This window comes from Lytechinus pictus, chromosome 10 (genome assembly GCF_037042905.1).
Source record: "Lytechinus pictus isolate F3 Inbred chromosome 10, Lp3.0, whole genome shotgun sequence".
In the NCBI taxonomy this organism is placed as follows: domain Eukaryota; kingdom Metazoa; phylum Echinodermata; class Echinoidea; order Temnopleuroida; family Toxopneustidae; genus Lytechinus; species Lytechinus pictus.
This window is the reverse complement of record NC_087254.1, coordinates 15,263,852-15,289,164: the sequence shown is the minus strand read 5'-3', so window position 1 is coordinate 15,289,164 and position 25,313 is coordinate 15,263,852. Positions and strand designations below refer to the sequence as shown.

At 36.5% G+C, this 25,313-nt stretch overlaps 2 protein-coding genes across 2 annotated transcripts; one reads left to right on the top strand and one right to left on the bottom strand.

Annotated features, from left to right (window-relative positions):
• Positions 1–486: 486 nt before the first annotated feature.
• On the top strand, positions 487–9,091 carry LOC129269879 (uncharacterized). Its single transcript, XM_054907335.2, has 4 exons — positions 487–1,540; positions 1,959–2,280; positions 6,371–7,047; positions 7,413–9,091. Exons 1-4 carry the CDS (start codon positions 509–511, stop codon positions 7,866–7,868), a joined length of 2,487 nt encoding a protein of 828 aa, XP_054763310.2. The 5' UTR covers positions 487–508; the 3' UTR covers positions 7,869–9,091.
• Positions 9,092–11,028: 1,937 nt separating this feature from the next.
• LOC129269877 (palmitoyltransferase ZDHHC4-like) lies at positions 11,029–23,760 on the bottom strand. The gene is made up of 6 exons (XM_054907333.2): positions 23,704–23,760; positions 20,872–21,059; positions 19,878–19,963; positions 19,305–19,609; positions 16,980–17,224; positions 11,029–15,648 (listed from the first exon to the last, which is right to left on the bottom strand). The coding sequence occupies exons 2-6, from the start codon at positions 20,998–21,000 to the stop codon at positions 15,313–15,315; spliced, it is 1,101 nt and encodes a 366-aa protein (XP_054763308.2). The 5' UTR covers positions 21,001–21,059; positions 23,704–23,760; the 3' UTR covers positions 11,029–15,312.
• Positions 23,761–25,313: the final 1,553 nt, after the last annotated feature.

Below are 25,313 nucleotides of genomic sequence, written 5' to 3'. Positions count from 1 at the left end.
TAGGACGGTAAAGACAGTTTTCGAAGGCAAACAGATTTTGGAAGTAAAATTCAATCGAAAAGAACTGTAAATGTAAAATATTTTGATAAATGATAATAACGAATGTTAGCGTGTACATAAAAGGACCGGTTAATAAGGCCCCTGCACAACGAATGATTGCAGGTAGGAAATTTCATAAAAACAATGAAATTGATATCGTTGTTCATACAAAGTTTATGATGTTTGGATAGCAAAACGATTGCCGGAACTATTGTTTTACACATCGTTTCGCTTCTAATTCTATAAGATTAGATATATAGTGGATAAATCTAACCGAAACGCAAATATTGATATTAATGTTTTTATTTTATTCCATCGTACTCCTTTTGGGGGTAATTATTTTATTTATATGCGATGATTACATTTAAATGCTCTGAATTTCGCAATTTTCCTTTCTAACTCTGAAAGTCCTTACACTGAGCTTTATTCACTTCCCTCTCCAAACAGGAAAAGCAGGAATGAAGCAAAAATGAATAGCGAATCGCTGACCGATGCAGAAAAGCACATAAGAAATGGAGCCATTCCGAAAAGCAAACGGAAGATAGCCTTTAAGGATGAATGCACCATTACAGGAAATCGCATGGACGGAAGGAGTGAAGATGATGTGTTCAGGTATGAAGTCGCTATTGGTCAAGTATCCCACTCTATCAATGGCTATCCTTCAGATTATGAGAGGATGGACCGTATCGGGGTGTCCTCGACCAGTAATGGTGATAGTGGCATCTTCATATACGAGACGCCAGAGAGATTGGAGAGCTTCCCGAATCCGATTGTTCATCATGTTCATGGAGACAGCACGAACATCGGACAGGCCTTTGGCGATCTTGCATGCAGTAACAGTCTTCGCAGAAAGGAAAATACTGGTGAGGATGCGGGCGTCGATCGCCAGGATTACTTTACTGGGGACGAAGGTTTGGAAGGTTTAAGAAGCAGTTCTATGACAAGTGAAATCGATTACGTGCTATCTTCTCAAAAGCGTAGACTCCCCGCGAAATATGGGAGTATTGGTGAAACCCCATGGGGGACCACTGAACGAGGGAGATCTAGGAACATCGATGAGAGCAAGACCTACCAGGAAAGAAGTCAAATAAAGGATGACCGGCAACATGGGTTGGGAAAACGGGATCAGAGTAATCAGGGTCACAGAGGTGACGAATTTCGACGGACCACCATGGGTGAAACACCTGCTGAAGGAACGCTCCATGAACAGCCTGGGCCAAAGAGCGGCAGGATGAGGACAGAGAGCGACAGGATGAGGACAGATACTGGTAGCAGGGGAAGGGATGAAGGTACTGCATCTTCAAGGAATCAGCGCTTGTCGAAGACAGTGGATGTGACTGAAGACATTTCGAAGAAGTGGCCATTTCTCCTATGGATCATGTTTAAGTTCCTGGGGCTGTTTTGGGCCAGACCCGTCATTGAGGAGCGATATTGCCACCAGTGTTACCGTAGGAGAATGGAGGAAGTCATCGACCTGGTCCACAGTCGGTCCCCAGAACAGGTAATGATCTATTTAAATAGGCCCTATTGTAATTAGAAGTTCACATAAGAGCAATTTCCAAAAGACTCATCAGGACATATACCTACAATGTAGGCTAGAGGCAAGTCCACTGTCATTTTATAGCCTTTAAAGGCTTTAGGGTTTCAAGAATATAAAGCATAACTGATAAATCAGCAATATTAATTGAAAGGTGAATGAATACTGACAAGATTTCAAAAATAAATTGAAACCCCAAAAAATTAAATGAAAGGAGATAAGAAACTTGCACTTTAAATTACAACTGGTAATCAACAATATTTTTTTTAGGGATAATATTCTTCATTTTGGAAATCATTCACGAAATAAGGCTTTTAACTATCACAATTTCTTTAAAAAATCAAACATCAATGAATTTTTTTTCTTAACCCTACTTTTCTAGAAACATGCACCATCAGGTCATCTCTCGTACTTCCACGCGCCAGAGATCGGCATCAATGATTCGATAATTGCCAAAAATCCAAACGAGTCGTCTGACTTTCGTCACGAGTGTGACTCGAATCCTCTGCTCAATGGTGAAGCCCAGATTGGCGACGCCGAGGTTGACCATGGACGCGTGCGCAGTGGGGGATACTGCGTCAACGACCACGACGGCGATGATGGCGTGACAGGGGAAAGGGAAAAGAGTGGGCGATGTCGAGTTTGTGACGCACTGTGGTGGACAGGGAAGGGACAATACTTTAAGTACACAGATAAATCAATTGGTAAGTACAACTACACATGTATAAGAACAGTCTCTATATCTTATGGAAGCCGCCCAGGTGTACAGATAATCTTCTCATTACGTCTACATCCGTTAGACTTAGAACAGTGGCGGATCCAGGGGCACATCCGGCCCATCCCCACCCCCCCTTTAGAAACATAATCATTTTAATGTAAATATGCCGTTCTTACTCTAGTGTGCCCCCTTTTGAAAGTTACAGCAAATATTTTCAATGGCAACATGTCGTTCAGTCACAATTAGTGATAACTTTTTTTTTTTGCTTGTCAAATTTTTCGTGGACGAAATGACCTTCAATTTTGGTGAAAGCATTTTTTTTTCTGCTTGTCAAATTTCCAATGGGAAAATGTGCCCCTCCCCCGCCCTTTGGAAAATCCTGGATCCGCCCCTGCCTTAGAAAACTTATCTTTATGTCTGCATCCAGTGGAAGGGATTCAAGGTGATGGAGTTACCAACTGTTAGTAGCTCCATGAGATTATAAGACCTTGGGTGTCATCATGTCTTCGCCTTTCAGAAGAGATGACAAGATCTCGAATTTCATCATGTACACATCCTGTAGACATGACGACATCTCAGATTCTGTCATCTGATCATCTTTTCTAAGGGAAGTAGTCATGATGATATGATTAGCTGAACATATGGGTGGCACTTTTATGCTCCCATTCTATCTCTCTCCCAACTATAGCCTAAGAAACGATTTGTCTTTCTAAGTCTTTTGTCCCTTTTAAATAAAACTGATGCAAAGCCTTTTCAGAAATAAAACTACGAAAGTTGGCAATTGATATCAAAGTTGACAGTTCAGCACAATGCTTTTATTTTTTTATAAACGCTCTTCCTCATCAAATAATTCTCTAAAATTCAAGAGTGGTGGAACTGCTAGTAAGGTGCTCCGAAAACAACTAAAACCTCCTTTAGTCATACCCATTCAGGCATTTTGCATTTATGTTACCACAATGAAATTGTATGGTTTTTATGTTACAATAAATAAATTTCATGGTTTTATAACAGTATGTTTCGGTTACAATATCTCCATTGGTAAAGCGAAATGTACATTCAGCAAAAGGCATACTTTTGCCCGTGTCAGCTAGGACACTCGTTTAACAACAAACATCATAATTTCAAATGCTGCAACTTAAAAGGTATACACAGCAAAAACTGTGGTGTAACCGGTGTACATAGAATACCACACTAGTCATTTTATTCTGGTATTAAATTTAGTGTTACTTCAAAACCCTTGAGATCGTTGTTACTTTAACACCGGGCTTTAACACTTTTTTGGTATTATGTTCATACTGTAGGTGCAAATTAAATAACTCGGGGTGCGATTCTCTGAGAACTATACAGTGCGTATCAAAAAAAAGTTTACACTTTGAAAAAAACCTGTAGAATTATACATTTGTAACATCCTGAACACTTTTCCACATCTTAACATTGGTACAGGTCCATTTAATCAAATGACGATATAACTCTCGAAAAATATTTCCGCTTGAGTGAGCACCACTTACTTTTGAAAAGTTAGTGAATAATGATTTGCGCAGAATTTTGAAATAGTTATGCGAATAAAAGTAGACCTTAATCATGAAGAACACGTATAATTTAGCTATTAAAATTGATTTGAAGATATCTTTTACCTTTTTTGACTTGTTTCCGTGCCCAAAACACTTCGAAGAGAGCATTTCACCCCACCCCTCTCCCCCACATACCGAGGCCATCGTGACGATATTTGTTTTACACTGAGCTGTGATTTACATGGAATGGCTTAAGCTTGATTTTCATTTTGTTAATCATTGCCAAGCTTGGGAAAAGTGTGGAGAAACAAGTATTAAATGAAAAATGAAATGTTAACCCACTTTCAATGATAAAAACTGAGTGAAATAATGCTGGAGATGTCTGATTTAAACTTTTGTACAGATTCAGTTATGTCCTCAGATCCAGCTGGCACAAAAAGGGTAAAGGTTGTGCTTACTAAGTGCTGAAATTTCGATTTGGGTGGCAAAATTGTTACAAAATGCTTGAATGTATCCGTTTTATTTCAACTGACTAAAAGTGCAAAGGAAATGTATGAGAAATGTTTCACAGGGTAAGTTTGATTTCGCCGTTTCCCCTTAACACAGCGTGAAAACGAGCATTTCTGCGCAAACAGATTTCTGCGAGCTTTACAAAATGAACAGTGTTCACTCAAGTGTAACATTCTGACAAAACTTTTACTTTCATTGGATAGATGAGACCCAAACCCAAGATTATATGTGAAAAAATTACCCACATGTTGTATATTTTTTAATTCCCAGGGCTTTTTCAAAGTGTAAACTGTTTTTTGATACGCACTGTATAGTGTCAATTTTAACACCCAATTTTTAGAGTGTTTCCCTCATGACATTGAAGACAACAATAGGTCATATCATAAGTGAACACTGAACATCAACTTGTTCAAAAATTCATGTATCACCAAATGCACAGAATTTGATCTTTTTAAACTGAATATTGATTTTAATTGTATATTTGTATGATGGGATTATGCAGTGTTTTTCGATGGTCTTCTGTGAATTTTTGCATGTTTCTTAGCAACAGAAAAAAAAATCGTCATTCCTCTCTTGAATTGTTCAGGTGGGTGTTTCATAAAGCTGTTCGTAAGTTACAAACAACTTTAAGAATGAATGGTGAACATTTCTTCCGCGCTAAGTAATCACCAATGAACATATTTACCACAAGAAATGATCACCCGTCGTTCTTAAAGTCGCTCTTAATTTACGAACAGCTTTATGAAACGACCCACTGGTACTTATACTGAAACAGTTAAATAGTGTTCTAGTACTTTGTATACTTTGTCTGTTTTTATGGCCGAACAAAAAATATTAAAGACCCACTAAGCTTGTACTGCGTAGGCCTAATATAATATTTTCTCAGTGATTACAAGATACATTTTGCTATCGTTAAAATACTTTATCCATCTTTGCAAATTTTAAAATAAGATCCCTGACTTTGTTTGCTTTAAGCCTTTCTTAACGAGTATCAAAGAAATTGAATATAAAATTTCTAGAAAGAAGGGTAAACTTTCTGCTCACTTTCGTAAATGGAGGTTTGACTTTTGAACATTCTCTGTCTGTACTCTTTATGCACTGTAAATTTGTTCATTATTATGCATGGTCGTAATTCTATTTATTTATTTGTAATTTTGTGTTGAATGATTATGTATACCTACTTAATTATTAAAACAAAAATACATTCGACTCCACTGACGTAAAGATAGGGGGCTTGGGGGCATGGACCCCCTAAGATTTTCACAACCAAGAAAAAAGGAGGAAAATACAGAATTGGAAAGGAAAATGATTACATGTGATTTATTCTGAATATATCAAAATCTATCACAAAATTAGATATTTGCATTAAAAATGCTTAATATGTTGTTCACTCACTTTCCTCACTGCCCTGTAAGTCTTGCCCCCTCAAAAATGAAAATTTTACATGTACTTCATTATGCTACTAATTGCCTGATAACTGGAAACTGAAATTTAGTTTAAACTGGTAATCAAAACTTGCATCAATGCATTCAAGCTTATATTTAATTTAATTAACAAAACATTGGACTTTTGTCCGATGAGCGGGCTTATGAATAGTACGCCTCCAAGCGGGAAACTGCATAATCGACCTTCCATAAGTTGTATATTCACCCATTTGTTTTTAAGCCATATCATGCAAAGCATGCAATACATATAAAGTTGAAAAGATTAGTATGGTCCTAAATGATTTCTTTTTTTAACGAGATGCAGTGAAGAATTGAACAATACCCCAACTGGCCATCGAGGTACACTCCGACCTCTTTCATTTTCTTTACGACTTTGGTCACCGAATGAAGTTCCCCGTCTGCAATGCACTCGACCCAGGTGAGGGGAATTGGTAACAGCGGGAAGGAACCTGCTCCACCCCCTCCCACCACACAAAAAAAAAACGTCGTGAACACTGAAATCAGTGCCAAGTTCAGTAGGGTGATATAAGAGCGCATTGAGCACCTGACAAGATGAATTTGTGATCAATATAAATACATTATTAGAATTTTGTTAAATAACTCAATGCAGGTCTGAAATCATGGAACCACAGAGGAAGTGGGATTCTGTCGATGTTCCTCCTTGTTACTTACCTCTCCCTCATTCTCTACGATGCTGGCCACTACGGAAGCATCTACTGGGGCAAGAAAGAGGATCTCATCCGATATATCAGCTACATGTCGTACCTGATCTTTGCGGCAAGTACCCCAGCAGTCTGCCTCCTCGCTCTCATCCGGAATGCCGTCACTAACCCTGCTCAGTGTTTTAGCCAATGGCCACGCACCCTCGACATCAGGTACGTGGTGCGGAGACTTCAATATCTGGACCTTGAGAGAAGAGGGCTTCCTAACAAGCCATTCCTGCTGGCCTGCACAGTATTCCCACTCCTTATTGCCATCTACAGACTCATGTTCTATGTTGTACTCTTGAAAACCAGCGTAAAGTTTCAAAGATATTTGGCATGTGCAACAACTGCCATTGGGCTCTCGCTCTATGGTTTCTTCTCCTACTTCATCTACCTTATGAGGATCTCATTCAAAGCTCATCTAAAGCTCGACATTCACTTCATACGGAACCATGTTGGCCAGTTGGACGTTTGCAGGGCAAAGATGTCAACCACGGTGCAGGACTTTCTCAATTTACGACAACTTGCCAACGGGTTCATGGTGATGGTCTGTGGTGTAACAACATGGGCCATTGCAACACAGGTAAGGCACATCACCAAATACTCCAGCAAACTTTGTAGTATATAGAATTTATTTGTATAAGTATATAGTTCATAAAGATATTCTGTTGTGTAACTGTTTAAGTAGCTGAGCCTACAATGTCATCACAGAAAAAGTTTCAAGTTCCCCGCAAGACTGGAGACTACTGTATGTTCTGTGAAGCTATGCTTAGCTGACCTGTAATAAGGGTGCTAGCAACATAACAGTTATAAGATTATTGTCTACAACTTTAAAATATACTACAAGCCATTCATCTGGTTATCTGCGTAATCCTAAATGTAAACTTTCTTTTCCTCTCGTCTTCACTTTTATCATATGTTCATCATGTTTATTTCCTTTCGAAACAGATAACCTGGAACTACTTGTTATTCAGTGGCGTCTACCTGGACCCCAACGAGTCTCGCTACAACTGGAGCATCCAAATGTATATTAACGGCCTCATGGCGATGGAGAACACCTTGTTCTTTTTACTTCCATGTTTCGCCATTGGCGGCTTCAGCGTCAACATCATCTGGATCCGCTTCAGGTACCGCCTGCTAGAGCTCCGACGTGCTCGTCACGAGCATTTCTGGTACCGTCTTCTGCAGTTCATCAAGGAGCAGGACCCCATCAAGAGTTCCATGCAGGTGACCATGCTCTTTACCCTCATCGGTCTGTTTGTAGCACTTCAGTTTGGAGAGCAGAATATCTATTACTATTTCAGTAATGTTACAGCCCATAATATCATGCCGATTCCTCCTAAGTTTTTGCACAACCTTCCTCCCCAGCCTGAAGGTGGATTACAGCATGTGTTATTGCCCTGAATATTAGCCCATTGTTGCTTGGCTGATTATGCTAAAACAGGCATTTTCAATCCAATGGATTAGCATGGATGGCAGCAGTGGGATATGAGCCCATTGCATTGTAATGACTAGTCAGTGAATTTTCCTTCATTAAAGGTCAAGTCCATCCCAGAAAAATCAAAATTTTGCTGAAAATTTCATCAAAATCGGATGTAAAATAAAGTTATGTCATTTCAAAATTTCGTTTATTTTTCACAAAACAGTGATATGTACAACCCAGTGACATGCAAATGAAACAGACTATGATGTCCCTCACTATTTTTTTTTGGTCGTTTTAATTCTACAATATTTCATTTTTTTACAGATTTGACAATAAGGACCAACTGGACTGAACCATATAGTATTAAACAAAATTGAATGCTTATTCCACATGTTCAGGGAGAAATAAATCGTTGTTTCACTTGACAAAGAGGAGAAAATGAGAATATTTCATATAATGAAATAGTGAGTGGATGATGTCATCAGTCTCCTCATTTGCATACACTGACCAGGATGTGTATATAACTGTTTTGTGAAACTAAGAGAAAATTTAAAATGTCATAACTTTCTTATTTTACAATTACATCCAATTTTAATGAAATTTTCACTGTTATGCTTGTTGGATTTTTCTCTATTTATGCAAATCAACTTTTTGTTGGGGTGGACTTGTCCTTTAACGTTGTGGCAGGAGTGGGATCAAAACCCAAAGCATTGAAACTAGTTAGTGGATTCTCGATCGTCCATTAAAATGGTGGCAGCAGTGGGATAGACCCATTGCATTGAAATGACTAGTGAATTTTATGGTGGCAGCAGTGGGATAGCCCATTGAATTGAAATGACTAGATAGTGGATTCTCCTTCATTAACTTGGTGGCAGCGGTGGGGTAGAAACCTATTGCACTGAAATGACTAGTTAGTGGATGCTCCTTCATTAACATGGTGGCAGCCATGGGATCTATTGCTTTGAAATGACTAGTTAGTGGATTCTCCTTCATTAACATAGTGGCAGCGGTGGGATAGTCCTATTGCATTGGAATGACTAGTTAGTGGATTCTCCCTCATTAACATTGTAGCAGGGGTGGGATAAAACCCATTGCATTGAAATGACTAGTTAGTGGATGCTCCCTCATTAACAATGTGGCAGTGGTGGGATACAAACCCATTACATCAAAATGACTAGTTAGTAGATTCTCTGTTTTTCATCACGAAAATAAAACAAAACTGTTTATAAAACTCCAAACCCTTTATCATAAGCTAGAGAATTATTACACATATGACATCAACTTGTTAAGTAGTTTCAATTTCAATGAAATTTAATGACAAAGTAAACAAAAGAAATACTTTCAATACAAAAAATATACATAAATAAATATTTTTCAAAATAATTGACAAGACTGCAACTGAGATGGGTCTCTTCTGAAAATTCAGGTTCCTGGGCCCGTATTCCATAAACGAGATAAGCATGCTTAAGTCAAAAATCTAAGCATTTTGTCTTAGTTTTCTGTGTAAGACAAAATTCTTAGCCAAAACGCGTATTCCATAAAGAATTGGCTAAGAATTTTGTCTAAGTATTTGTCTAAGTATTTGGCTAAGAATTTTTGCGCGACTAAGACAGATTTAGGATGAATGGCTAAGTAACTTTTCTTAAATATGCAGAGTCTGTATTTCATAAATTCTACATGGCTAAGAATTTTGCCCTAACTTTAAGACAGTTGTGAGTTGTCTTAATTGCTTTAAGACAACGTTTAAATCCAACAAATCATGGCCAATTTTTTTTTAGAATTTATACCTCTATTGCATTTCGAGCTACTTCCTCAGTTTTTAACCAATTTTCATGAAATTTGGAACACACATTGGTCTTAAGGTAAGGAGGTGTAAGAATTTATTTTTTGCTTTTTCAGAAATTGTGTTGCCATGGTAACAGTATATTATGGCCAAAATTTAAAATTTAAATTACTTCATCGGTTTTCTACCAATTCTCATGAAAGTTGGCTCACACATTGGATTTGAGGAAAAGATGTGCAAGACACAATTTTGCATGTGTCGGAAATTGTGTTGCCATGGTAACAGTATATTATGGCAAAAAATATGTATAAATCTTGCTATTCCAACTACTTCCTCAGTTTTTAACCAATTCTCATGAAATGTGGCACAAACATTAGTCTTGATGTGAAGATGTGCAAAACATATTTTATGCCTATATACAAAAATTGCGTTGCCATGGTAACAACATATTAAATAACGAAAATTAGGTGGAAAATTTGTGGTTTTAACAAGTTTACAATATTTCAACCACTTCTCATGATGTTTGCCACAGACATAGGTCTTGAGGTAAAGATGTGCAAGACACATTTTCGCATGTGTCGGAAATTGTGTTGCCATGGTAACGGTATATTAGGGCAAAAATTATGTAAAAATCTTGCAGTTCCAACGACTTCTTCAGTTTTTAATCAATTCTCATGAAATGTGGCACAAACGTTAGTCTTGATGTGAAGATGTGCAAAGTATATTTTATGCCTTTATAAAAAATTGCGTTGCCATGGCAACAAATAAAATAACAAAAACTAGATGAAAATCTTGTAATTTGAATTACTTTATCAGTTTTCAACTGGTCAATTCTCCTAAAATGTTGGCGCACACAATAGTCTTGAGTTGAAGATGTCTAAGATATACTTTTGCCTGTATCATAATTCGTGTTGCTATGGTAACAACATACTATATAAAGAAATTAGGTGAAAATCTTGTGCCGGTTTGAATCCCTTTATTAGTTTTACCAATTCTTATAAAAGTTGGCTCACACATTGATTTTGAGGTGTAGATCTGCAAGACATATATTTGAAAATTTGTTGCCATGGTAACAGCATATCAGATCAATAAATGTGTAAACAGCATGATGTGTATTGAACTACTTCTTCATTTTATGACATTGGCCTATATGTCCATGAAATGTAGGTTTTGAGCTAAAATAATCTGCAAGACACATTTTCTCATTCATCAAAATATGTGTTTGTATGATAACTACATGTATACGCCAAAAAAGATTAAGACAATGGTCAATGCTAACTTTTGTTTGGCTACATAGTACATAGAGAACTACATGTAGCTGAGGGCTTAGTTCTATTTTTTTTTTTTTTTTTTTTTTTGGGGGGGGGGGGGGGGCTAGACCTCAAGATTTCGAACTACAGCCCCTAGTTTAGATCTAAGCCTAGATCAAGATTCTTTAGTCCTAGAAATAACCCAATGCTAGATCCCTAGCCTACTTCCTTTCTCAGGCCTAACGTTAGATGAGTAGAACTAGACTAGATCTAGCCTACATTTACTATTTTTAGATCTAGAATCTACATTGAGATAGAGTCTACAGGTCTCTAGATCTACACCTATTACTATGACCCTATGTACACCTAGATTGGTATAGTTCTAGATCTAGATAGGGTCTAACTTTTAGTCTAAGTGAGTAAGTCATTTATTCTAGATCTAGGCCTAGGTTAGAGATTTCTAGATCAAACAGTAGACTAGATCAGCCAGTCCTAACGTTAGGGCTACCGGATAGGCTAGAAATAAAATCTAGAATGAATAGAAGAAAGCACAGGCTAGGCCGCCTAGGCCCTAGATCTAAATTCTTATATAAATCTAGGCCCTAGTCTAGACTGAGCTGTTGCCAGTGTTGGTCTAGGTTTAGGCCTGTTTTCTAGTCCTGGAAACCTAGATCTAAACAAGTCCTCAAAATGTATAAAATAAAAACTCCAAACAAACAGATGGACCTAAAGCAGGAGTAGATCTAGATAGATGTCTAGACTACTACTAGGACTAGATCTAACTTTAGGCATAGTTGGCAAGCAATGCATAGCGATATATCTAGCACTGTTGACAGGAATAACCGTCGTTTCTGGGGATTTATTTAAAAGTTTCTGACATTTACTGTCATATCACATTGGTGAGACTAGGCCAACGTAACGTTAGACTGTTTAGTGTCGTAATACTAAAATAGCGGAACAACCAAAATACAGTCGGAGACTGAAGCTTTTGGTCTAAGTCAGATCTATTCTAGACCTACATGTAGATCTAGATAGATCTATCCCTGTCTTAAGGCTAAGCCAGGCTAAGTCCTGCATGTTCTAGGCCTAGACCAATACTAATATAGGTCTATCGTTAGATCTAGGCCTAGTATGTAGCTTCAGTCTCAGTTGCTCCACTACGGCACTAGACTAACAAAGTTACGTTTTGATTCAGCCTTCAGGAAAGTAAAAAGTAAAAACAATGTTCAATTCTCCTCCAAACAGACGGATATTAGTTGTAGATCTTGGGCCTAGGCTAGATCTAGGCCTAATGTTAGACCCAAGACTAGTCTCAAAAGTTACAAATGTTTTCCCTTAGACCCTAGGTCTACTTCAACTGAAGTAGAATAAAGATGTCGAGAGGAATCTACCCTATCCCATTTAGATTTTGACAAACAATACATGAAAAGTAATGAATGGGACTGATACATAAAAAACTGTGCAAGTCACTCGGTTTGGGATTGAAATGTTTTGGTAATTAACAAAATATAGAAGAATCTGAATAAAGAATTCTTACCATATATGGGTGATGAATGCTCTTCTTTTACTACAATAGTTGTAATTAGTTTCAATAAAATCAAACTTGTTAAGAAAAAACAACTTCAATTACATTTTTGCTATTTTGTTGCAGTCACCCCTGCAGCAGTTTAGAAGGTCATAGAATTTGACTTTGAGACTTTGGCTTAGCCATATCGTCTGACTTGAGACAAATGTCTTAAAGTTTATAGAATATCGTTAGGGAAGATTTCTTAGACAAGCAAAATGCTAAGACAAATTGCTAAGACTTAAGCAAAAAGCTTATCTCGTTTATGGAATACGGGCCCTGATCATCAAACCAATTCCTCAAATTCAAGGATATATTCTCTTGTCAGTGACGTACTCCTGGGACCTACATTTAGCAATATGGTTCTCTAACTGAAAATTGACCAAATATTAAGTCTTAAGCCCAGACTTCTGTGGTTACAATCTTTGTTGAAACATTACATAATTTTACATTAAATATGCATACAGTTGTAATGGCTGCATGGTAATAGATCTGTTCGCTAGAATTGATGTATTGCACTTCTTAAAATACAAAACAAGTATTTTTTCATTTCATTTAATTTAATTTATTGGTTTCTGCAACACTTTTTCATACACACATGAACAAAGAAAATACAATAATAATAAACGTAAAAAATGATAAGCAAAACATTGAACATAATTGCATTTTCTATTAATATATATTGATTGTTAGAAGGTTGCAGGGGTTGCCACTATAAGCTAAGCTTGACTGCGTGGCAACCCCAGTAATGTATCAAAATCTGATGACATAACAAGCGTAATTTGCATTCTAACTATATATATACATGTATATGTTTCCAAGCATTTAAATGGAACAAGTTTTATGCAAAAACATTGTAAAAAATACTTATTATGTAATTTTGCAAAGGGCTCACTGATAATTAATTTATTCAAATATCAGTATTAAACCAGATGATTGATCGGCACAAATATATTTATACGCTTTTTAGACCTTGAAGAAGTGTCAGATTAGTAGATTAGTGTCCACAGATTAAAAGAGGAAATTAGAATGAGCAAGAGCATATATATCACAATATAACCCAGTCCACAGCAATTGATTGTAAAACTGATCATGGCTATTTATGTAAAATGGAACATGAAATTTACCGATAATGTATGTTAAAATGATGTACAATGATGTAGCAAGTTAGTGGGAAACAAGAAGTGCAACATGTATCAGTATATCAAAGTTTCAGAATATCGGAGGAATTTATCAATGAAGTACCAACTACAATATCAATTCACTGCAGAATGATAGTTGTCTCTTATTAAAGATAAATACCAGTAATGGTAACAATCTCAAAATGAGTTCGAACAGAATCCAATTAAATAACCATCAAAGCGTATATATAAAAAATAAAATACACATGTGCCCAACAGCTCTGGAAGAAAATGCGGAATTGCTGAGAAATGAGCAAAATTAGCACGGAATTTCATCAAATGTCGGGTATTTTCGAAGAAATATTATTTACACTGTCTCACATATGCTTTTCCGTGTTGGTGATCATCAGAATTATCAATTGTGAGTTGAGATTTAATGATTTTACAAAGTTTACATAATGTACCAGATCTTGAAGTATGATATTTTTACGATGAACCTTGATTTAAATGACTTTCTCATAAAAATAATTGTTTGCTGTAACTACTGTCTTTTTCCTTCAACTTTAGATATAACTGTTGTGTCAATGGTTAGGCAGGGCTGCACAAATGTTTGCATATTATATTGCTGCCAGCTGTAATATCACAATTAGGCCTGAAAGTAAAACTTGAACAATCAATGGATTCAACCAAATATTACATTTCACATTAATCAAATGTTCTCTAGATGTTGATTTCTGATATGAGATATAAATTCAATTATCAAAAGGACATGGCTACAATCTTTTATATTTGACAACAAAGAGAAAGATATAACAAATTAAATTTATACTTAAATCTAAATGAAATTCTGAACATTTTGTAACCTTTTCAAGACACGAAAATGATGACCATGTCAGCGACTGTGCATCATTTAGGAGGGTTGATGTGCATGTCATAGGTGCTCTACTGGGTGCACTAGACTGAGTCAGCTCTCTCATGCGTGAACACTTATTGGTCATTTCAATAGGTCAAGTTTTTTGTGACTTCTGATAATCCACGAATCTAAAACTGTTTTGATTGTTTACCCTTGCCAACGATCAAATGGGAAAAAGGGCATTCGTCCCAAGGGGCTGTTTCACAAACCTGTTTGTAAGTTAAAAATGACTTTAAGAACGACTGGTGATCCTTTCTTGTGGTAAATGTTATTCACCATTATATGTTCACTGGTGAAGAAAGGTTCATCAGTCGTTCTTAAAGTTGCTCTTAACTTGATACGAACAGCTTTATGAAACAACCACCAGGCCTAATTTCAATTAAGTTGATCATCCCCCATCTATAAATGTACAATACATTCCATTTTTTCTGCCATTGGACTAGCATACTGACAAATCAGAAGAAAAAGTTGGTTAGTTTCAAAGCTTTTTTGACCTATTTACTTGGCGAGTTGTAATGGCCGGCTGGAACTGAATTTAATGCAAGTTTAACTTTTTCATTTAACGTCTGAAAACATATCAAATGTCTATATTGTATCATGGGAGGTAATATATTGGTTCTGTGTTTATTTTCATATTATTTGCACAACCCTATTGTTCAGTATTGGAATGTCAACAATGTGTTTCAAAGCTAACAGAACAAATTAAAAAATAATCGCTTCCTTAAACTCCAAACTGTAACACAGAATACAATACAGAAGAATAGGTATATGGCTGTTTAGCTTCCCCCATAATGTCATCTGTTACAAACTGGAAAAATAATTTCACATAAATTCTTTATAAAACCTTTATTGTATATATTTTTGCATGAAGAATAGTCTGAATGCTTACTATTATCTTGCTTGGAATGTGATCTTTTGTGACTGTTGCCCCGTTTAGAGCATCTGCTTGATGAACTGCAGTGCTGACGAATTTCCTGCACATCGATATGGGATCGCTTATAACGCTCATTGGTGGTTTGGTTTGTTACGGCAAGGTAGATGTGAAAGAACATGAATGCTGCCACCAAGAGGCTCAGTAGTGCCAGTGACATCATGATGAACACAGGCATCGGTCTCTCCATAAATAAATGCTGTTGAAATAACCACATTTAATTTTTTTCAAATTAATTCATTTATCTGTTTAAAGAGATAATAACATTTGAACAAGAGCTAAATGGAACCATTCATGCACAAGCACCTTGCAAGATAATTTTGATTTACAATGTAATTTAGCAACGGTATGAGCAAGAGTGATCAGGGATTCCATCCCCTCAGACCAAGTTTTTACTGCTGGTGGAGGTGAGGGTGACTTGAAAAAAAGCTCTATATAAAGCAAAGTCTTTTATTTACTTATTTGTTGAGACAAAAAGATGGAAGGATATGCGGTAGCTTATACTAATATTGGCTTGATTTGTAATTATATTTGATTTGCATTTGTTTGATGTGATGGAAATGAAATAAATTTCTTGAATCTTGAATAGTCAGTGAACTTCAGTGATTATTATTTTTTCATGGAATGGTTTACCAGGATCTCTGCTGTTTTGTCTCAGCAGAAGAAATTAGAAGGTGAGAATGTAACAGATGCTGAGTGAGACTCCTGCTATCAGCAACTACAAAAGTGACCCTGATTTTGTGAGGGCACCTGAAGTCTAGAATTAGATTCACAGGTACACTGTAAACCGCCGATTCGTCTATTGCCAACTCGTCCACTTATCACATGGTCTACCTTCGTTTGGTCTAATGCTATTCCGCCCATCAACGTTTCGTCTAACAACCATTTGGCCCAATAACCATCTGGTCCAACGGCACTTCGTCTGATCACTAGTTTGTCTGAGATCATTCCGTCTTATAACCAGCTGGTCTAATACCCATTTTCTTTTCATTCATTTTGCCAAATAAACACTATTTCAATTAGACCAAATGGTGTATGGACTAAATGGCTATTGGACCACCTGAATATTAGACCAAATGGTGAACGGACAAAATGGCAATTAGACCATGTGGATAGTGGAATAACTGATGGTAGATCAAATGATAGTAGATGAGTTGGTAATTGAATGAATTGGCTTTAGACAATTGGAAATAAACTGATTCAAATGAGTAATTCCATTGAGATGGGGCCAAAAAGGACAATGGCCCAAATTCTTAAGTCAGGTTTTCATCAAGCTTCTGGTCTCAAACTGCGGTTAAACAATGGATAGCCAATAGCGACAGGTATAACAAGTTCGTTTTGTCTGCTCATTTGACACACAAATCACTACTAATGTCAACTGACAGGGGATACTAAAGTGGTAATCATTCCGGTAGTGCAGCGGAAAGCTACCTTGCTGAGGTCCTACAGGAGTTACATGTACTTCCACAGAAATAGAAACAGTGCTTATAACACACAATCTAAACCAAACAAAGGAAAACTAAATCTCACCTGCACAGCAACTCGGAAGGTCACCGGCCAGAGCTTCCCATCGGGTCCTACGTAGCTGGACTCCAACAAACGGGACACCTTGGCATACTGACTCAGGGTAGACATGATACTGTAAGATACAAAACCTGTCCCAAAGAACAAGGACGTGACCAGAGCAAGAAAGTAGCGGTGGTTGAATCCCCCGATGCAATTGTTTAACCAGGTGCAATGGTGATCAAAGCGATGAACACAATGGTTGCATGTGCCTGGAATACATATGAATGGAAAATAATGCATACAAATAAATATATCCACATATGTGTGTATTCATCTGTACACAGAAAATTGAATGTTCCTATGCAACACACTATTCAAAATTATCCATAATTTTATTTCATTCATCCTATTGGTATGATTGACAAATTGGCAGTGAACAAGGATATGAAGTCAAATAACCATGAAGGGTTCTGATATTTTTCTAATCAATTTTTTTTTAATGAAGACAATACTAATTTTCACTTTATTATTGAAAAGGTGGTTCAGCAAAATGGCATTGCAACTGTAGTATCTTAATATTTAATGGAAGTGAGAGACTTTTGATTTGTTCAACTTCACTATTTACGGCATGGTTCGTGTAGATCCATGAAAGCAGCAAGATCCAGGGGAGAAAGATCCTTGAGGATACGGGTGACTGGGGCTTTGGAGTTAATTTATTTATTCTGTAAAAGTAAAATAATCCTGATGTCAGCTATAATTGTAATCAATGCATTGGAATAAGAGTAAAATCATATAGATTTGGCAAAAAGCCCTCAAAGAATATCAGAGTTTTGTGACCAACCACCCCAAAACCACCAATAAGTTGCCAAGGAAGGTTCTCTGTTAATAACCAAAATAATAAATCGGTCTTCAAACTTAAAAACTTAGCTTTAATATGAAGGAGTGTTTCTTCATCTTTATACAGTACAAATTTTGAGTTGTAAAGTTGAATAAAAACAAAATACTAGAGTTTCTGTGACACAAGTTTTTGCAGAATGCTTGGCAGTTTCCTTGAAATAGCAGTGTGCACATCTCATGCTTGGGAGAACACAAACTTCAAATGTTATTTTCTCCAATATTTTCTGAAGCTCTCACTTTGTTTTCTCCTGCATTCAATCAAGTATTTGTGTGAGTTATTGTTGATCAAGTTTGACAAATCATATATCATTTTAAAGCTTAGGATGTGCTTGTTCAAACTCAATAACAAGTGGAGCGCCTCTGGCAGCCTCACCTGCATCACGCGATTCAATATAGCAGCAGTGCTGACTATGAAAACTACTATAAAATAATTATTCACAAAAAACACCATTTATATAATGATACAATACTATCTTCATTTACAATAAATGACATTTGACCTTGATCATGCGACCTAAGACTTGTCAATGATACTTGATTACCCCTACATGTATATCCATATAATTAATAAACTATATGATCTATAAACTTTGAAAGTTATGACAGCAATCTAATAATTACCTCCAAAATGGCCAAAGTTCATTAACCTTAAATGACCTTTGACTTTGGTCATGTGACCTGAAACTCACATGAGATGTTCAGTGATACTTGATTACTCTTATGTCCAAGTTTCATGAATCAGATCCATAAACTTTTGAAGTTATGATGGTAATTCAACAGAGACCCCCAACATGGCCAAAGTTCATTGACCTTTGACCTTGGTCATGTGACCTGATATTCACACGGATGTTCAAGGTTACTTGATTGCTCTTAGGTCCAAGTTTCATGAACTAAATCAATACAATTTCAAAGTTATGATGACAATTCCTCAATACCCCCAATATGGCCAATGTTTGTTGACCCTAAGTGACCTTTGACCTCAATCATGTGACATGAAACTCAGGCAGGATGTTCAGTAATACTTGATTAACCTTATGTTTAAGTTTCATGAACTAGGTCCATATATTTTCTAAGTTATGATGACATTTCAAAAACAACCTTAGGTTAAGATTTTGATGTTGATTCCCCCAACATGGTCTAAGTTCATTGACCCTAAATGACCTTTGACCTTGGTCATTTGACATGAAACTCAAGCAGGATGTTCAGTAATACTTGATTAACCTTAATTCAAAGTTTCATGAACTGGGTCCATATACTTTTTAAGTTATGATGTCATTTCAAAAACTTAACCTTCGGTTAAGATTTGGTGTTGACGTCGCCGCCGTCGGAAAAGCGGTGCCTATAGTCCCACTCTGCTATGCAGGTGAGGCAAAAATATCAAAATTCATTTAGGGTGATTTATTAATGGTTTTGGGGTGGCTGGACACATTTTTTGTTAGTGTCCAATCTTACCACAGTGTTTGGATCTGGCTGGCTTTTCAAATTTACAAGTCCAGCAATCAGCGCCCTTCTGATACAGCACATAGTCCATTTCATACACATCTCTGAATGAATGCAGTGTCGCCATGGTGATGACCCCTGGGTCACTCTTAGAGCAGATGACAAAGAAGACGAAGCATGAAGCAAAGCAGAAATAAGAGATGACGATGATTGACGGAGGGGTGCCGACGGTTAAAGCTAGAGGAAGAACATCAACCGTGTAGAAGTATAGGGCAAGCAAGAGTACCATGATGTAGAAGTATTGAAAACAAGGATTTCTGAAACAAGAGACAATGCAGGATGAGGACCTATTTATTCATGTAATTCAATGCCAAAACATACTTTTTATCAATTTTAAAATGAAATAAAAATCACAAATCATGGGGAAATGGAATCGTACAGGAATTCAAAAATGCTTATTTACTTGGGTGTTATAACCACCTGTGCCTCATATGAGCCACTCAGACTTATGCAATATAAACTTGTCATGGCATAGCCACCCTCCCCTCCCATATTTTAAAAAGAGAAATTAAAATTAGAACCAACCTTTCATGGATAAGGTAGTTGATTATTCTGCTCACCAAACGTTGAATAGCTTCAGGGAGGAGATTCTCGTGCATCCATTTCACCGTCTGTGAATAACAAAACAATGTTCACACAAATTTATTTCTGATAATTGTTTCACAAGCCCCTTGCAGAAATAAATACAATATCATTGCGCCCTGAACGTTTTTTTTAGGCTCTTTCAATTTGCATATATGTGTTGTCAAGTTAACTGGTTCACAGTCAGAAGGATAATAAATTTAGTAGTTTATCAACCATAAATCAAATCTACAGGCAACCTTCTGCAATGAAATAATAACTTTTCATGAATTGTTGGGAGTTCTTATTTTCTAAGATTACTGGAGATTTCAATATTCTGGGCTCCGTAACACAAAGATTAGCTAAATGAACTGACCAATCAAGATCAATATTACATGCGGATTTTGCGCAAAATACTGACCAGGAACCAATCAGAAGTGTTCTCTCATATTTGCTATTCATCGCTAATCTTTGTGTTACGGGACCCAAGTGATTAAAGAAATGCATTATATCTGATCTTCTAATAATAGTTATTGTTTTCTTATGAAATGTGTTTCATTCAGGAGCAGGTGTGGAATGATTTGTATGTTAATATACAGAAGGTACAATAAAAACAATTTCAATTTTTTTGAGAAAATGGCATTTCATTGATTTCATTTACTACATGTTAAACGGGGACACTCCTCGGATATCGTGACATCCGAAAAAAAAATGAAAAATTCTAATAACTCTTGTATTCTTTGGATTTTCATTATACCTTCACCAAAAATTTCCATAATTTTTCTGCTATTTTTACAACAAATATATCATCGCGGTGAATTTCCCCTTTAAGGTTCTCCCTTACTAGTGAAGGACCTAAAACTGAGGGTCGCCAGATTGTGAGACAACCGCTCTACTAACTGAGCTATCATGCCTCCACAATTACCATAAATACTACAAGAAATTGAAGACAACATACCTGCACAATAGCTTGTCTCAATTTCCCAATAACACCATTTCGATGATACCTGCCATCACCAAGCAGGAGAATGTAGGAAAACGATGCAAATGTCACTCCATAAGCTACAATTAGTATAAAGAAATCCATCACTGATCAGGCTTAGGATCTGATTCTTTTACAAGAGAAGCCTTCATATCTTCATGAAACTGAACATTAAAAGAGAAAAGAATGCATATTCTAAGTAGGCGATTGAATCGATTCTTTGAAAGCATGAAAAATGAGGCACACAGTAGCAACTAGCATCATTTAAAGGTCAAGTCCACCCCAGCAAAATGTTGATTTGAATAAAAAGAGAAAAATCAAACCAGCATAACACTGAAAATTTCATCAAAATCAGATATAAAATAAGAAAGTTATGGCAGTTTAAAGTTTTGCTTATTTTTTACAAAACAGTGATATGCACAACTCAGTGTCATGCAAATAAGTCAATCGATGAGGTCCATCACTCACTATTTCTTTGTTTTTTATTGTTTGAATTATACAATATTTCATTTTTTACAGATTTGACAATAAGGACCAACTTGACTGAACCATATAGTATTAAACAATGCTAATTCCACATGTTCAGGGAGGAACTAATCATTTTTTCACTTGACAATGAGGAGAAAATTAGAATATTTCATATTTCATATAATAAAATACAAAAGAAATAGTGAGTGGATGATGTCATCAGTCTCCTCATTTGCATACTGACCAGGATGTGCATAGAACTGTTTTGTGAAATTAAGCGAAACTTTAAAATGTCATAAATTTCTTATTTTACATCCGATTTTGATGACAGTTATGCTAGTTAGATTTTTCTCTTTTTATTCAAATCAACTTTTTGTTGGGGTGGACTTGTCCTTTAAATAAGTGGAAAGCCCAGTCTTGCGTACAGAGGGAGATAAATAGTTGGATTGTTTTACTTTGGGACATTGAAATACCTTGAACCAGAAAGTTAAAATGAAATATCTATCTGTGGCCTTTCTTTACTCACAGGCTTTGAATAACCTAAGTTTTTGGGTAAAAACATGGAAATATACATATTTCTAACAATAAAATAGTCCAGAAATTATGTTTGTTGCCAATCACAAGTTTTTTCAAAGTTACTCAAAAATTTCATGGCCAACCTCCAAATCGAAGAATGTTTGTAGGAGTTTATTTTAACACAAAGAATTGAATATTTCTAATTTTGCTATTTCCTTTGATTTTACCTTTTCTTTGATCTCACCACTTCTTTATTGACTCCTTTATTTCCATCTCATGCTTGACATTTGTAGCTCATGTTTCGCATTCTCTCTTCATTGCCATCTTTTCATATCCTGCTTTACATTCCCTAAATATTTGCAATGTTCTTTTCTTCATGTTCATTGCATGGTTCAGTACTTCAGTTGATTCACTCTGAATGGTCTAGCCTTTAGATGCTTCATTCTCATTTATATTTGATGGAAAGTCATTTTTATACATACATGTACTTTTTTTTACATACAAATAATCTTATTTGAATATCTGTTATTTACCACTCATTCAATGAGCAAGGTTATGATATAACCTTGTTCTCTGTAACTATTCTGTGTGTGGCAAATTAAGCTTGGCAATGTTTGACTTATTTTCTCTTGTTTTGGGGGGCAAATACTTGATTTTTTTACACTGTCAGTTTCCACTGCAACTATTCATCATATGACTTGGTTCTTTATCAAATTGTAGTCTTTTAATTATTTTTCTGAATTAAAAATAGAGATTGAAAAATTACAATTTTCTTAAAATTTTACTTTCAACCAAGAGAGGGCCAGCACAAAAATATGCCCTAAATTCAATTATTTTAGCACTCCAGTGAATAAATTTTAACTACATTGTGGTGAAATTTGAATGAAATCTACTGATGCTACCTGTGTTTTTATGTCCGTTTCGATGTTGTCTGTAATTTTTGGCAATGCCAGTCCAGAATAAGTGGCTTTGCTAGGATTTCGTTTTAGGGGGCGGGAGTGAGCACACACTTCATAATGAGCGTGCGAAAGGCGCTCCATATTATAGGGAGAGTTTCCCCCTCCCTCCCGCGCGAAGCACGGAAGCTCTGACGTTTTCTTCGAATTGTTCCTTGCCCGCTCCTGCTCTTCTTACGTTCTCTGCTTGTAGTGTTAACAATAACAGAGAGGGAGATGAGAAAAATTTCGAATTGCAGAAGCTCCGTTTCTTTGAATCGTTCCTTGTCTGCATCTGCTTTTCTTACGTTTTCTGCCTGAAAAGGGGAGGGGCACAGCAATAAATTTCCCGTTAACTAAGTATAAAATTAGTGGCGAAGCTAGGATTTAATTCAAGGGGGCGGTAGTCAGCACACGAAATCCCCACTCACACGTATTGCGAGGTTAGTATTACTATTATTAGTAATAGTATACGAAATCCCCAGACCCCAGAAACGACTGTTATTCTTCCTGTCTAGATTCAGGCTTAATAGAAAATTAATAAACTGTAATGTTAACAAACAAAATACAGGTGGATCAAAAATATACAGATAAAACAGCAAGTCAATACAACTTACAAGGTAAACGTAGGATTAGATCTAGTAACTTTATTTTAAGTAAAAAAATAACGTTTGAATTTCTCAGCTCTAGCAAACGTAGAATAGAGCAGGTGGGACAACACAAAAGACAAAAACAGGTTGTAGCGATGTCGAGACGAACTTCAATACAATACACTCGACTTGACAGGTGGAGGACTTTCAGGCAAAAAGAAATGTTTTTCGAAATGCGATTATTACATTCATTGTTTAATAAAAATGCGTGCTTGACAGCATTATTCTGTAAAGATTACCTTCTCTTTTCTCCAGTCCAGAATTTGCTTACCGAACTATTCTGGTTTTGAGGAGACAAATAAAAAATGCAATAAAAACGTGCATACGGTACATCGTACGTGGTGAGGGCCGCGGGGGGGGGGGGGGGGGGGGCACCTCATTACATACAGGTTAGACAGTGTCGAATGTGAGGGTCAATTTTTTTTTTCTTTATTATCTGTATTACATTTCTTAAATTTCTTTCAGTGGAATAGAACAATGAATGGTTGAATTGATTTATGATAATGTATATGTTTATTATGAAATACTTATTTCTGGTACTATTATTTTGAAATTATTTGTCAGTGCATGTTTGCATTTCACTACTGTTTGTAAATGTCACTGGCAGAATCAATGAAATAACACTTTAAAACAAAAACAAAAAGTGTTCGTTAATTCACGGACTAACAAAATGGACTAGAAACAAGTCATCATCTCTCTCTCTCTCTCCCTCTCTCTCTCTCTCCCTCTCTCCTGTGTTCTTCCTCTGCTAAGGTCGGAGATCAACGTAACGGCACCGTTGGAAGGGCCGCAATTCATTGAAGGCTCTAAGTTGCAATCATGAAGAAGTATCCATCGAGTATCCAATTTCTAAAACAAAAATCTTGACTTGATTTTGGACTCTAAATTTCATGATAAACCATGCAATAACTTGTAACCTATATATAGAGCGTGAAAATTGAAAAGTAATTGTTTTTATACCAAGGAGGAGGAACCAGTTCCAACTGCATGGCCCAACCGGTTGAGTTTCGGCTTATGACGATCGTCTGCGTTCGCGGAGCGGGGATGACCTCACCCTTTCGTGAAAACCGGGGGGGGGGGGGGGGCTTTTCTAGAAAGGTTGGGTTGAGGGAGGGGAGTCAAATTAACGCACCCTTTCGGGAAAACGGGGGGGGGGGGGGGGGGCTTTTCTGGAAAGGCTGTGTTAAAGAAGAATGAAACTCTTGGAGCAAGTTAGCTTTTGTGAAAGCAGAAAAATCAAAGAATAAGATCAACAAAAGTTTGAGTAAAATAGGACTAGCAATAGAAGAGTTATGAGCATTTGAATGTCGAGATCACTAATGCTATGGAGATCCTCCCATTGGCAATGCGACCAAGATCTATGATGTCACAGATGAACAACTCTCCCCTCTTGGACGCTGAAAATATACCCCAAAACATCTCTTTTTTGCTCATTCTAAAGTATACATCTCTATGTTCTAATCATATGACAAACGATTCATCAATGATATAATGTTGTGAAAACTCTGTACTTGTCCTCTCATAAAGAGAACACATCACCTTGTGATAGACTCTATAAAAGTGAGAATATAAGTGAAATAAGTACTAAAGTATATAATGAGGGAGTTGTACGTGTGTGTACATCACATATCTTGGTCGCATTGCCAATGGGAGGATCTACATGGCATTAGTGATCTTAATATTCAAATGCTCATAACTTTCTTATTATTCATTCAATCTTCCTCAAACTTTCAACAATATGTTTCTTTGATTTTTCTCTTTGATATGGATTCAGCTGGTTTCAAGGGTTTCATTCTCCTTTAAGTAGTTTTCTGAACCAGTCGTTTGTATGAAAAATTATTCATTAAAT

Bases quoted from the DNA above. Each gene is read 5' to 3' on its own strand.
- LOC129269879 (XM_054907335.2), top strand. From the start codon at position 509: ATGAATAGCGAATCGCTGACCGATGCAGAAAAGCACATAAGAAATGGA. The intron at 1,541-1,958 runs GTAATGATCTAT...CTACTTTTCTAG, and splicing joins ACAGTCGGTCCCCAGAACAG to AAACATGCACCATCAGGTCA. The intron at 2,281-6,370 runs GTAAGTACAACT...AACTCAATGCAG, and splicing joins GTACACAGATAAATCAATTG to GTCTGAAATCATGGAACCAC.
- LOC129269877 (XM_054907333.2), bottom strand. From the start codon at position 21,000: ATGGATTTCTTTATACTAATTGTAGCTTATGGAGTGACATTTGCATCG. The intron at 19,964-20,871 runs GTATGTTGTCTT...TGTTATTCACAG, and splicing joins TGAGACAAGCTATTGTGCAG to ACGGTGAAATGGATGCACGA. The intron at 17,225-19,304 runs GTAAGATTGGAC...TATGTATTCCAG, and splicing joins AGCCAGATCCAAACACTGTG to GCACATGCAACCATTGTGTT.